This window comes from Dendrobates tinctorius, unplaced genomic scaffold (genome assembly GCF_039654945.1).
Source record: "Dendrobates tinctorius isolate UK_male_01 unplaced genomic scaffold, ASM3965494v1 ptg000065l, whole genome shotgun sequence".
Classification (NCBI taxonomy): Eukaryota; Metazoa; Chordata; class Amphibia; order Anura; family Dendrobatidae; genus Dendrobates; species Dendrobates tinctorius.
The window spans coordinates 24,786,393-24,799,773 of NW_027361733.1; the positions used below are offsets into that span (position 1 = coordinate 24,786,393).

Sequence of the window (13,381 nt, forward strand, 5' to 3'; positions counted from 1 at the left end):
GTACCCTCAACCCGAGAATCGGTGTGCTCCTGAGAGGCCGACATAGCTGAAGGACTGCAGGACGTACAGAGAGGTGATGACTGACCGGACGCCCACTTTTTACAGCGTGCACAGGCGTAGTGTGTAACGGTGGGCTTGAAAGACAGTCGTTGAAGGGTTGGGCATAGGTAAGATGCGGCTTATGACTGCACCAACAGACCGGGACTGCAGAGGAGAGCCAAATTGCCATTAAGCGCCAAGCCTACCGAGCAGCCGGACCCTTACGTGTCCTCAAATCAGCGCAGGAAGTCAGTGAAATTGCAGGAGGAAGCTGGCTGTGGGCTCGGAGGACGGGACTTGGCGCCGGGATGTGATTGGGAAATGGCAGAGAGGGGTGCGGTAAAACAGGAAGATTGACGTCTCTAAAAAGAAAGTTGAGCTGTGATAGGACAGAATGGGCGCAAGAAATGCGCGCCCAGAGCGAGAAAAGCGCGCCCAGAGTAAAACAGGCGCGCGCTCAGAGAGGGGAGGAGGGAGCGCGACAAATCAAAAGTGAAAGTGTAAACGGTCTCCCTCCCCGCCCGAGCTTCAATGCTGATGTCCGCGGCGCCGATAATTAAAGATGAGCTTGTGTCGCCCGCTCTGTCAAAAGACACCCGTGTCCCGGTAGACTCCCGGTGATTGACGTGACCCTGTGCCTCTGTATGAATGAGCGCGGCTGTGATGTGAGGCGCGGCTGCAGTGGAGGAGAGGCGGGAAATTCAAATACAGGGGACCACTGTGTTTCCTAAGGCATGCGGGGCTAAGGGATCGTTCAGGGCTTACCTGACGTCCCTGAAGAGGATGATCGCAGGGGCATGCCAGCAGACAGGCCGCTGGGAGATGTCCTCTTACCCGTGTCATGCAGAAGACGGCGTCCTTTTGTTTGGAGCGAGGAGGTAACCACTGGCGACCGCCGTCTTCCTCTCAGCCCTGTCCCGAGATAGGGGTGAGGAGTTGTTTTGGCAAGGTCTGACCACCTGTCAGGACATAGCACCGAATGGTGATAGGGAAAAAGGTCCAGCCTGCGGTACTGAGAGTTGCGATGTGGGTGACACCACACTGCTCGCTCAGCCGCATAATATGGGAAAATCAAGAGTGATAGCTACACCGTTTCCCAACAGAGAACCTCAAAAATAAATTAGACAAAATTAAAAGGTTCGACTATAAACCTAAAGGAAAAAAAGAGGGGTTATTAATCTGCGGATCTGGGGAGATCCCGGTCCGCCTCCTACAGACACTAAGCACAAACTGATGAGGTAGTAGGTACTTGGTATCTGTCGGTGGGTGTATATTGCCAGGGAGGAGCCAACTTTCTTGTTTTTGCATAGTGTCAGCCTCCTAGCAGCAGCATCATACACCCATGGTATTCTGTGTCCCCCAATAAGGCGATACAAAATTTATTTCTTTAACTTTCCTTGAAAAAACGAAAAACTACTGCTACATTTTTAAACCTCCTCAAAGGCTAACAAAATAAAATAGCGTTTTAAAAATGGTGCTGATGTAAGGCAGACATGTGGGAAATGTTATTTATTAATGTTTTTGTGTGGAATGACTCTCTGGATTAAACGGATAATCATTCAAAGTTAGAAAATTGCATTTTTTTTTTTTTTACATTTGTCAAATTTGATATTTTTTATAAAACACAAAACATATCAACCTAAATTTACTATTATCATAAATTATAATGTGCCACGAAAAAATCTCAAAATCAATGGGATTTGTTGAAGCATTCCAGAGTTATCACCATATAAACTGACAATGGTCAGAATTTAAAAAAATTGTCCCTGTCACTAAGGGGTTAATTACAGCTTTCATGCATTTGGCATGCTTTCCACCAGTCTTTCACACTGCTTTTGGGTGACCTTATGCCACTCCTGGTACAAAAATGTAAGCAGTTCTTCTTTGCTTGTGACTAACCATCTTCCTCTTGATTACATTCCAGAGGTTTTCAATGCGGTTCAGGTCTGGAGCTTGGGCTGGCCATGACAGGGATTTTATGTGGTGGTCCTTCATCCACACATTGATTGACCTAGCTGTGTGGCATGGCGTATTGTCCTGCTGGAAAAAAAAGTCCTCAGAGTTGGGGGAACATTGCCTGAGCAGAAGGAATCAACTGTTTTTCAAGGATAACCTTGTATGCGGCTTGATACATACATCCTTTGCAAATAAGAACCTGCCCAATTCCAGCCTTGCTGAAGCATCTCCATATCATCACCGATCCTCCACCAAATTTCACAGTGGGTGCAAGACACTGTGGCTTGTACATCCCTCCAGGTCTTTATCTAACCACTAGATGACCAGATGTTGGTGAAAGCTGAAGATTACCTTACTCCAGTCCTCTATTGTCTAATCCTTATGGTCTTTGCAAACTTCAGCCTGGCTCTCATTTGCTTTTCAGTGATGAAAGGCTTTCTTTCTAGCTTTACATGACTTGAGCCTGGTCTCTAGAGCGTTACGACCTGTTCTTGACGTGCACTTCACACCCCAGCTGCCATTCCTTTCGTAGCTCACTTGATGTCATCCTGCGTTTGTTGAGTGACATTCGAGTAAGATAACGGTCATCCCAGTCAGTGGTTAGTTGTTTTTGCCCTCTCCCAGTCTGTAGATTTGTTGTCCCCAATGTCTGCTGCTTGACCTTGTTGTAATGGACTTCCGTCTTAGAAATTTTAAGGATGGAGGCAACATGACACTCACTGTATCCCTCTGCTAGTAAAACCAGAATTGAGCCCTTCTTTTCCTCACTCAAGACTTTTCTTTTCAACTCCTTTGGCATAGTTATTTTTTCATTCCTATTTCTTTTGGGATATTACTAGCACTTGTTTTGCCATCCAGCTTGCCATATTGCGAGAGGATTGTGAACACCACAGCTGGGTTTTTTATACTTTACTCGATCCCAATTTTTTTTAACGAAGGAATCACCTAGTCAGACGCACATTACGTAGAATGAAGTGTAGTCTGGTTGGAATTCAACTGACACTGGAATGGAATGGCTGTCAACCATGTAGAGAAACTGATTTTTATAAAACTGTGCAGTGGTCTCTTAATTTTGGCCAGAGCTGTATACAGCTCTGGGTGGAGGCATATCCAGTGCTCCACGACCATATACAAGGGATGGTGAGGGTCTTACTGTAGTGTAAGGAGATAGCGCAATGGTGACTGCTTGCCAGCTGAAGACAGGTACAAAATGTTGCACGTAAGAAAAATCCCGTAATAAAGCGAGTTGCAAAGTTTCAGAACAGACCATGCTGGACAAAAGTGTAAAAAAATTAACATTTTTAAAAAGGATCTGCTGCTGGGTGCCAGCCAACACAATCTGCTTCTGGAGTTCATAAATTGATGAGCTATTCAAACAGGATGGACCTTCACAATGAGGCAGGTATTTGTGTTACGTGTATTCAGAGTAACCCATCCACCAGAAAAGGGAATATTAATGCCTTAGGTTTACATTTACACACTAGAAATGTCACAGCATAGTGCAAATATGAGGTGCACCATCATTTGAGACTTTAAGGCTGAGTGCAGACGTACTTTTTGGTTCTGCAGATTTTTCCATGCAGAATGGAAGAAAACCACAGGTCAAATGACCTGCATTTTTCCTGCGGATTTCTTCCATTTTTCACGCAGTTTTCATACGGGTTTTTGTGCGGTTTTCCCCCTGCGGAATTGGTGACAGGGGAGATAGAAAACCGCACAAAAGTAGTAACATGCTGCGGATTTTGTACCGCGGAAAAATCCGCAGCGTCTGCACAGCGGGTTTTTTTTCCATTGCTTTTAATGGTACTGTACATCACAATGCGGATATGCAACGTTTCTGCGCGGTAAAATCCACTGCAAATCTGCATCGTGTGCACACAGCCTAAATCAGTCATCACTTTTCATAAATGTTTAGGGAAAGCTGTATGAATAGAATAAAACCCTGGTTCAGCAACCATGTCAGTATTCTGTGGCTGCCAGCGAGGCACCCTACGGGCCACCAACCTGACGACGAGGTCGTGTTACACTGCAGCTACCAGCAGGTAGAAGGTTCACAGTGCCCCCATCTAGCAGCCACACCATATTGGCTTACAGTTGTGGCCAAAAGTATTGACACCCCTGCAATTCTGTCAGATAATACTCAGTTTCTTCCTGAAAATGATTGCAAACACAAATTCTTTGGTATTATCTTCATTTAATTTGTCTTAAATGAAAAAACAAAAAGAATTGTCCTAAAGCCAAATTGGATATAATTCCACACCAAATATAAAAAAAGAGGGTGGACAAAAGTATTGGCACAGTTCGAAAAATCATGTGATGCTTCTCTAATTTGTGTAATTAACAGCACCTGTAACTTACCTGTGGCACCTAACAGGTGTTGGCAATAACTAAATCACACTTGCAGCCAGTTGACATGGATTAAAGTTGACTCAACCTCTGTCCTGTGTCCTTGTGTGTACCACATTGAGCATGGAGAAAAGAAAGAAGACCAAAGAACTGTCTGAGGACTTGAGAAACCAACTTGTGAGGAAGCATGAGCAATCTCAAGGCTACAAGTCCATCTCCAAAGACCTGAATGTTCCTGTGTCTACCGTGTGCAGTGTCATCAAGAAGTTTAAAGCCCATGGCACTGTGGCTAACCTCCCTAGATATGGACGGAAAAGAAAAATTGACAAGAGATTTCAACGCAAGATTGTGCAGATGTTGAATAAAGAACCTCGACTAACATTCAAACAAGTTCAAGCAGCCCTGCAGTCCGAGGGTACAACAGTGTCAACCCGTACTATCCGTCGGTGTATGAATGAAAAGGGACTGTATGGTAGGAGACCCAGGAAGACCCCACTTCTTACCCAGAGACATAAAAAAAGCCAGGCTGCAGTTTGCCAAAACTTACCTGAAAAAGCCTAAAACGTTTTGGAAGAATGTTCTCTGGTCAGATGAGACAAAAGTTGAGCTTTTTGGGTAAAGGCATCAACATAGAGTTTACAGGAGAAAAAGAGAGGCATTCAAGGAAAAGAACACGGTCCCTACAGTCAAACATGGCGGAGGTTCCCTGATGTTTTGGGGTTGCTTTGCTGCCTCTGGCACTGGACTGCTTGACCATATGCATGGCATTATGAAGTCTGAAGATTACCAACAAATTTTGCAGCATAATGTAGGGCCCTGTGTGAGAAAGCTGGGTCTCCTTCAGAGGTCATGGGTCTTCCAGCAGGACAATGACCCAAAACACACTTCAAAAAGCACTAGAAAATGGTTTGAGAGAACCAGGAAGAGACTTCTAAGGTGGCCAGCAATGAGTCCAGACCTGAATCCCATAGAACACCTGTGGAGAGATCTAAAAATGGCAGTTTGGAGACGGCACCCTCCAAGTATCAGGGACCTGGAGTAGTTTGCCAAAGAAGAATGGTCAAATTCAGGCAGAGCATTGTAAGAAACTCATTGATGGTTACCGGAAGCAGTTGGTCGCAGTTATTTTGGCTAAAGGTTGTGCAACCAAGTATTAGGCTGAGGGTGCCAATACTTTTGTCTGGCCCATTTTTGGAGTTGTGTGTGAAATGATCAATGTTTTGCTTTTTGCGTCATTCTCTCTTGTGTTTTTTTCATTTAGGACAAATTAAATGAAGATAATAATACCAAAGAATTTGTGTTTGCAATCATTTTCAGGAAGAAACTGAGTATTATCTGACAGAATTGCAGGGGTGTCAATACTTTTGGCCACAACTGTAGCTACTGGACCAGAATGTGGTGAATGGTTTCCATCATTATTTTAGGACCAGCAGCTTTACAGAGGTTGTCCAGTACTTGGACAACCCCTTCTTTAAATGTTTGGCCTCAATAAAAAAAAAAAACCCAAAACCTATACTCACATCCATGCTGGCGGCAGTGTTAAAGGGAATCTGACTCCGAAAACTGGCGGCCTATGTAAATGGCCTATGTCCAGTCCGATGGGCGGTGTTTCTTCTTCTTTCTCCACCCCATCCGTGGCCCCCGTCCACAATCTTTGCAAGTATTAGAGAAGTTCAACTCCAGAGTTACTCATTACTGCGCATGCGCCGGTACACTATGTCCCGGAAGTATTTAGCTGTGTTCAGGGACATAGTGTACCGGCGCATGCAGTTATGATTTTCAGCTTTGTCCGCAGATGGGCAAAGCATAGTGCGCGAAGCAAGATTGTTTTGCGCACGCTGAACTATGGAGTTGAACTTTTCTAATACCGGCAAAGATCGTAGATGGGGGCCACAGATGGGGTGGAGAAAAACACCGCCCATCGGACCGGACACAGTCCATTTACATAGGCCGCCAGCTTCCAGTGACAGATTCCCTTTAACGCGCGTAGTATCGTGCAGTTACTGTAGCCTCAGCACCCAATCAGCGCTGGCATCACTGGCCCTGCCTTCAGACAAATCGAACATGAAAAGTAAGTCTGGGTTGCAGCTGCTCACTTCCTGTTCAATTCTTCAAGAGGCAGGGTCAGTGAAGCCAGCACCGATTGGTCATGTGTCACACAACACCACAGGAACGCCGTAAGAGCAAGTGCAGACACAGCAGGAGCGGCACCAGCAAAGGAGGCAAGCACACTTTTTTTTTTTTTTTTTTTTAATCAGGGCCAAGCGTGAGGTATAAGGACTTGTCTAACTTAAAAAACAAACATGTTTTCCGATATAAAAAACAAAAAAATAAAAAACAATAAAAAACAAATCTGAACTGAGAATAGTAAGTTAATGTGTATGCACAATGTAAGCGCATATCAACACATGACCATTAACCAGAGAAAACAAAAAGCAAAAACACAAATATCCTGAACTAAAAAGTAAAAAATGTATACTGCAAATAATGCATAAAGGTAATAATAATAAGGGTATTTAGTAAACATAATTTTGATCAAAATAATGTACAAGCCATCCCGCCACGTCACGGCAACCCTTGTGGGACAGTCCCTACTCTAGTATTTAAAACCTTCTCACTTGCCAAGTGGTGTGAATGTGAACAAGGGTCGAGCGGCTGAACCACTAGTAACAGTGTAGGCCAGACTGGATGGCTTTCCCAGCTCAGAAAGAGGGCGGTCACACCCATATATGCACTGAATGCACAATGAAATGAATAAAAAACAAATCTGAACTGAGAATAGTAAGTTAATGTGTATGCACAATGTAAGCGCATATCAACACATGACCATTAACCAGAGAAAACAAAAAGCAAAAACACAAATATCCTTAACTAAAAAGTAAAAAATGTATACTGCAAATAATGCATAAAGGTAATAATAATAAGGGTGTTTAGTAAACATAATTTTGATCAAAATAATGTACAAGCCATCCCGCCACGTCACGGCAACCCTTGTGGGACAGTCCCTACTCTAGTATTTAAAACCTTCTCACTTGCCAAGTGGCGTGAATGTGAACAAGGGTCGAGCGGCTGAACCACAAGTAACAGTGTAGGCCAGACTGGATGGCTTTCCCAGCTCAGAAAGAGGGCGGTCACACCCATATATGCACTGAATGCACAATGAAATGAATAAAAAACAAATCTGAACTGAGAATAGTAAGTTAATGTGTATAACTTAAAGGGAACCTGTCACCAGGCTAGGCTGATATGAAGTAAGGCCACCACCTTTCAGGACTGATATATAGCATTCTATAATGCTGTATATCTGTCCCAACATGACCTGTAAGAGAAGAGAAACAAATTATACTCACCTGCAGGGCGGTCCGGTTCGAGGGGTGTCGCTGGTCTTGGTCCGCGCCTCCCATCTTCTTGTGGCCGTCCAGTTTCTTGTGGATAACGCGTCCCTGCGTCATTCAGTGTCTCCTCAGCATTGTGCTCCTGCGTAGGGGTACTTCTCTGACCTGTTGAGGGCAGAGCAAGGTACTGCAGTGCACAGGTGCCGGGGCTCTGACATTTCCCAGCGCCTGCGCAGTACTCTTCTTTGCTCTGCCCTCAACAGGTCAGACAAGTACGCCTGCGCAGTAGTGCAATGCCGGGGAGATTGTGTGGACGACAGATGCCTCATCCACATGAAGCAAGCAGGAGAGCGGGTTTTGTAATTACATAGGATACACTCTATATTGGACACCAACGTTACCATAAACCATTGTCTGATGTAGCCCAAGAACGGGTGCATATTGCATACAAGAGCTCTCATACAAAGATTATTTCTCTTTATAGTTTCAGGTATAAACCCAAGAAAAGAAGGCCGCCTTCTTTACTGTGCAGGCTGTATATTTTATGCCTAATTATATAACGTTAAACATGTACTCTAGCCAAAAACACCATCTATTGGATGACTGAATTGCCCTGTGGCTTAATTTCAGTTCCAGCAGAGATGATGCATACCTGCCAACTAATTTAACAATAGCCCTCTAGATGACACTTCTCAGTCTAATTTTGGGTGGGAGTGCTAGTGGAGCCCGGTCAGAGGGAGCGCAAAGAAGGGAGAGTATAGATTTAAAATCTTATTTTAATGCAGTCCACAACACGTTTCGACAGACATCTGTCTTCCTCAGGTGGCACTGCCACCTGAGGAAGACAGATGTCAGTCGAAACGCGTTGTGGACTGCAATAAAATAAGATTTTAAATCTATACTCTCCCTTCTTTGCGCTCCCTCTGACCGGGCTCCACTACCACTGCAACTCTTATCCTCTTTTGAGGCACCCAGCGGGAGCTGCATTGACTCCCCTCCGAACGCACGGCTGGCTGTGACCGTCATTACAATTTTTTGGATAATTTTGGGTGGGGACCTTTGAGGCTTCACTGTATTCAAAAATACAGTATGTTTCCCTTAGTGTGGAAATTGTACAATTGCTCGCCTCATCCAGGTGGCAATTTAGTGCGCATTGTGGCTGCAATGCCTTGGAAATTTCACAGTTCAAGTGACCTCAACCAAATGTCACCAAAACCTAAGGCTTCCAGAAATGAGTGTAAAGCCCCTCCCTGTACTAAGGTAGTGATCAATATATAGACCCCGACAGCATATGGCTATGTTCACGTCACTTTTTTGCCACATCAGTAGCTCAGTCACTGTATGCGCTTTCTGACCTCAGTTTGGCAGTGTCAGGGTACAAAAGGTTTGTGAACGGGTTTTATACCAGTCTCAAAAAGGCAGACACGGCGAAAAATTTGTCTGAGCACAAGTGACTGCACCTGTTTCCTGTTTCATTAAAGTCAATGGTCCCGTCTGCAGATACACATGAATCCATTTTTTTTTTTTCAGCACTTCAGAGCCAAGCCCATGATAGAGCCACAGACGTGATGTGACCATAGCCTGGAACCTAAAATATGCAGTCACCGATTCTGTGCACTCCCGTAGAATGGGTGGCACATGCCACCAAGCTCTAGACTAAAAGTGCACCGCTAAAGCCAATTCACCCTGGGACAGACCTCCTTGACAAAGCCGAAGCGTTGGAAATTTTTGTCTTGTCCGTTTTCTTTGTCGGCTGTGAATAGTTTCTTTCTATCAAATGGAAACTCTACAGAAGTGTCATTTCTGAGTGCCGAAAGTGTTTACTATAACCTGTAGCTCCCGTAGAATAGCAGCCTTACACAGCAGGCATATATTACAAACACTTTTTATATAACTGCAAGATTTATAGTGAGCAGAAACAGGTGGGTCTGGGACCACATCCTATATCTGTGCTCATATCAACAGACACGTGAAAGTAAAAATAAAAAATTGCAACAAAATCCAAACATTACGGAGAATTCTGAACCTCCCCCATCAAGCCCCCCACACCACAACCCAACCCAAGAAAGCGTCTTACATAGCAGACAGAATCTAACCTTGATAAATAAAACCATGTTTATTTACACCAAATAGTTCCAACATTAGATCTGTCACATGTGAAGGAAAAAGCATAGTCTGTGTCACTGGGACAGCTCTTGCTGGACACAGGGGAAGGGGATGGGTGCAAAGGAGGGGAGGAAGGGGAAAAAATGTAAATTTTCAACAGATTCCTGATGAGTAAACAAGGTGGAAAAAATAGGGTGTCCCAAGAGACAGGTCCCCACAGTAGATGAAAGCTATGAGGTACATTTTCAGGGGAGGGAGTGTTACCGGCATCTTGGGAGCTAATCAGTGGTTGTCGCTATAGTCCCTAAATTAGGCAAATTGTGAGGTTATTTAGGATGTGAGGAGACGTGTGAGGATACTGTCCTGCCGGACAGGCATCTGGAGGAAGCAACTTCCAGGGCAATGGAAGAAATCATTGAATGTTGTGAATAACCAGGTCTCTCCAGGGAACATTCCCGTTTCTGTGGAACAGCTTTTCTTTGGAAAGAAAGCAGGACGAGCCGGAAAGTGTGTGTGTGGGGGTGTTTTTCCTTTCCAAGCATGCACTAATGGGGTACAATTCAAGAAAATGGGTTACTGTGAGCACCACCTGGTGGCTTTTCATAATCCACTTGAAAACTGGCACGGCTCCTGCATCTTTTTTTTTTTTAGCTGTGTAAAGGAAAGGGAATGATATCTGGAAAGACATCAGGGTCAAAATTAGATTTTTATTTTGAGGATTTACCATAGTCTCTTTACAGGGAACGATAAAGCAATGTGGGATCAAGTAAAACTAGAAGTTGAGGCTTCGCTTTTGCCATTATTAGTTTTAACAGAAGGACCATGCGGGCCAGAGTAATGGTCTCATTCATCCACCCATATACCTGGAAACTGTCATTTGTGGAATTGCGCCTGGGAAGAGGTTAGGTACAGATTCAAGAAGGTCCCCTCACTCCTCCCTCTGCAGGTGGGGGGGGACACAGAAGGGTCATGATGAAAAGGGGGACTGAACAAATTATATATATAAAAAAAAATCTATCCAGGAAACAGCTGAGGAAACAGGGTGGGCCAAGTCCAGGAGCCACATCCCAGAGACATTAGGGCAGCCTGTGGACCAGGAGCCGTAACAAAAGTAAAAAAAAAAAAAAAAAAAAAAAAAAAAAATTGAAACAAAAATTATTCAGCCTATAATATTTTTTTTTATATATAATGACGGAACTACTATAAATCCACAAGCAACTGCTCTGACACGGCGCGTCCAGGGGCCTTTCTTGCTCTTTTGGGCAGCCCCCACCCTCCACATTTGGTGGATGTTGAAGTCAGGACAAGGGGCTGAGGATCAGGGTTCTCCTTCCCAGATCTGTTGCCCTTTCCTGACCAAGCGCCAGGACAATGATTCCCTACTGGGGTGCTCCGGCAGTGGCTGCTACGGGCGTCCCGAGGGTGTTGGTTGCAGAGATGACAGGTGATCCAGCTAAAGAACCCAAAGCTGAGGGAGTTGGCACCGTGGAAATCCCTGAAATGGAAGCAAGAAAGATGTAATGGATTGACATTAATACAAAGGCCTAAATTTACAAATCCTGTCTATTCCAGGCTCATTAAGACTTGTGTTTAAACATGTGAAAAATAATTATAAAATAAATCGGTACTACTGGATCAAAAACCCAATTTGGATGAAGGTTAACAAAATGAGACCAAATAATACCACTGTGGTATGGATATCACCATCTAGGCAGTAAAGCAAGCAGAAAACCTAGATTTTTAACCCCTTCCAGACGTAGGTTACAGAATTAATGTTTATGGAGTGGGCTCAAGAGCTGAGTGTGCACCATTCCTGGCAGATGCAGCTCAGCGTCATAGGAGATTGTTATTTTGACTACATAACCAGGAATCAAAAATACAGTAATGTCCCCAAGAACAGAAAATATCCCAGCACACGCTATGGTGACATGAACGGTGTTATTCAAAACTGAAACTTGCCTGCTAAATAAATAAGCCCTTACACTTCTATATTTCTGGAAAATAAGAAAATTATGGCTCTTTGAAAAAGAGAAGCGACAAACGCAAAGATAAAAAAATCGACTTTTCAGAAAAGGGTTATTTATTCAGCATTTATGAACATATCACTGTCAAAGGGGTTGGCCAAGCTTTTTCCCTATTCTGTGTATGTACCAAGGCTGCAGAATGCTCACAGTTTGCAATATACTGCCTGTCAGCATTCTGTACTGTTGCCTAGCTACCACACTTGGGGATGTAACCACCGCTCTCCTTTCTGGAGGAGCTGGTCACACTCCAGCTAGAGCTTTCCTGTTTGGCACTGGACATACCGTCGTAACAGACACCACTAACCCAGTCTCTGCCAGATACCTCCTCCTCCCTATGGTGGCACACAGTGTAAGCCAGCAGTGGGCAGGACTAAGCTGTTTGCAGGGACAGAAAAATTGAAAGTGGAACAAGCTAAAAGTTCCTTCCATCACTGTTCAATCTCTGCAAACACTGAAGATCCTGCAAGGACCTTAGGGTCACATAACAGCCTCATATGAATAGAAGATAAAAAGAAGTTGCTGCAGAACCTCAAAGGAAAAACTTTCTACATAGGCAAGTATAATGTGCTGTATGTGTGTCTAATAAATATTTCCTATCTACTAACTATCTACTTATCGCCTGTCTATTAAAATACTGCTCAAAAAAAATACAGGGAACACTTAACCACAATGTAACTCCAAGTCAATCACACCGCTGTGAAAATCAACCTGTCCAGTTATGGATCGAACACTGAGAGAATCAATTTCTTCTGCTGTTGTGCAAATGGAATAGACAACAGGTAGAAGTGATAGGCAATTAGAAAGACAATCCCTATAAAGGAGTGGTTTGTGACCACAGACCATTTCTCTGTTCTCATCCTTTTTGGCAGTTTTGATCACTTTTGCATTTTGTCATTGCTCTCACCCCTAGAGGTACTGTACAGTGGCATGAAGTTGCTCAGGTAGTTCAGCTCATTCAGGTTGGCACATCAATGTGAGCTGTGGCAAGAAGGGTAACTGTCAGCACAGTGTCCAGAGCATGGAGCAGATACCAGGAGACAGGCCAGTACACCAGGAGACATGGAGGGGGCCATAGGAGGGCAACAACCCAGCAGCAGGACCACTACCTTCTCATTTGTGCAAGGAGAAACAGGGGGAGTAACGCCCTGCAAAATGACCTCCAGCAGGCCACTAAACATCCACGTATCTGCCCAATATGTCAGAAAAAAGACTACGAGGACCCGGCGTCCACAAATGGGTGTTGCGTTAACAGCTCAACAACGTGGAGGACAATTGGCATTTGCCAGAGAACACCAAGACTGGCAGATTCAACACTGGCACCCTGTGTACCTCACGGATTAGAGATTCACACTGAGCACGTGGCAAACGTAACAAGAGTCTGGAGATGCCATGGAGAACATTTGGCTGCCTGCAAAATCCTCCAGCATGAACAGTTTGGCAATGGGTCAATAATGGTGTGGGAAGCCATTTCTGGGGGGCTGCACAACCCTCTATGTGCTAGCCAGAGGTACCCCAACTGCCATTAAGTACGAGGATGATATCCCTCAGACCCATTGTGAGACCATATGCAGGTGC

The 13,381-nt window shown here is 44.4% G+C and overlaps 1 protein-coding gene across 7 annotated transcripts in view; it reads right to left on the reverse strand.

Annotated features, from left to right (window-relative positions):
* Window positions 1-9,773: 9,773 nt before the first annotated feature.
* Window positions 9,774-13,381, reverse strand: part of CSNK2A1 (casein kinase 2 alpha 1) — a 51,176-nt gene continuing 47,568 nt past the window's right edge. For all 7 annotated transcript variants that reach the window (XM_073580775.1, XM_073580776.1, XM_073580770.1 and 4 more), the window contains one exon: window positions 9,774-11,277. In XM_073580775.1, coding sequence (XP_073436876.1) covers window positions 11,162-11,277 — 116 coding nt within the window. In that variant the 3' untranslated portion in view covers window positions 9,774-11,161. The remainder of the gene's footprint in view (window positions 11,278-13,381) is intronic.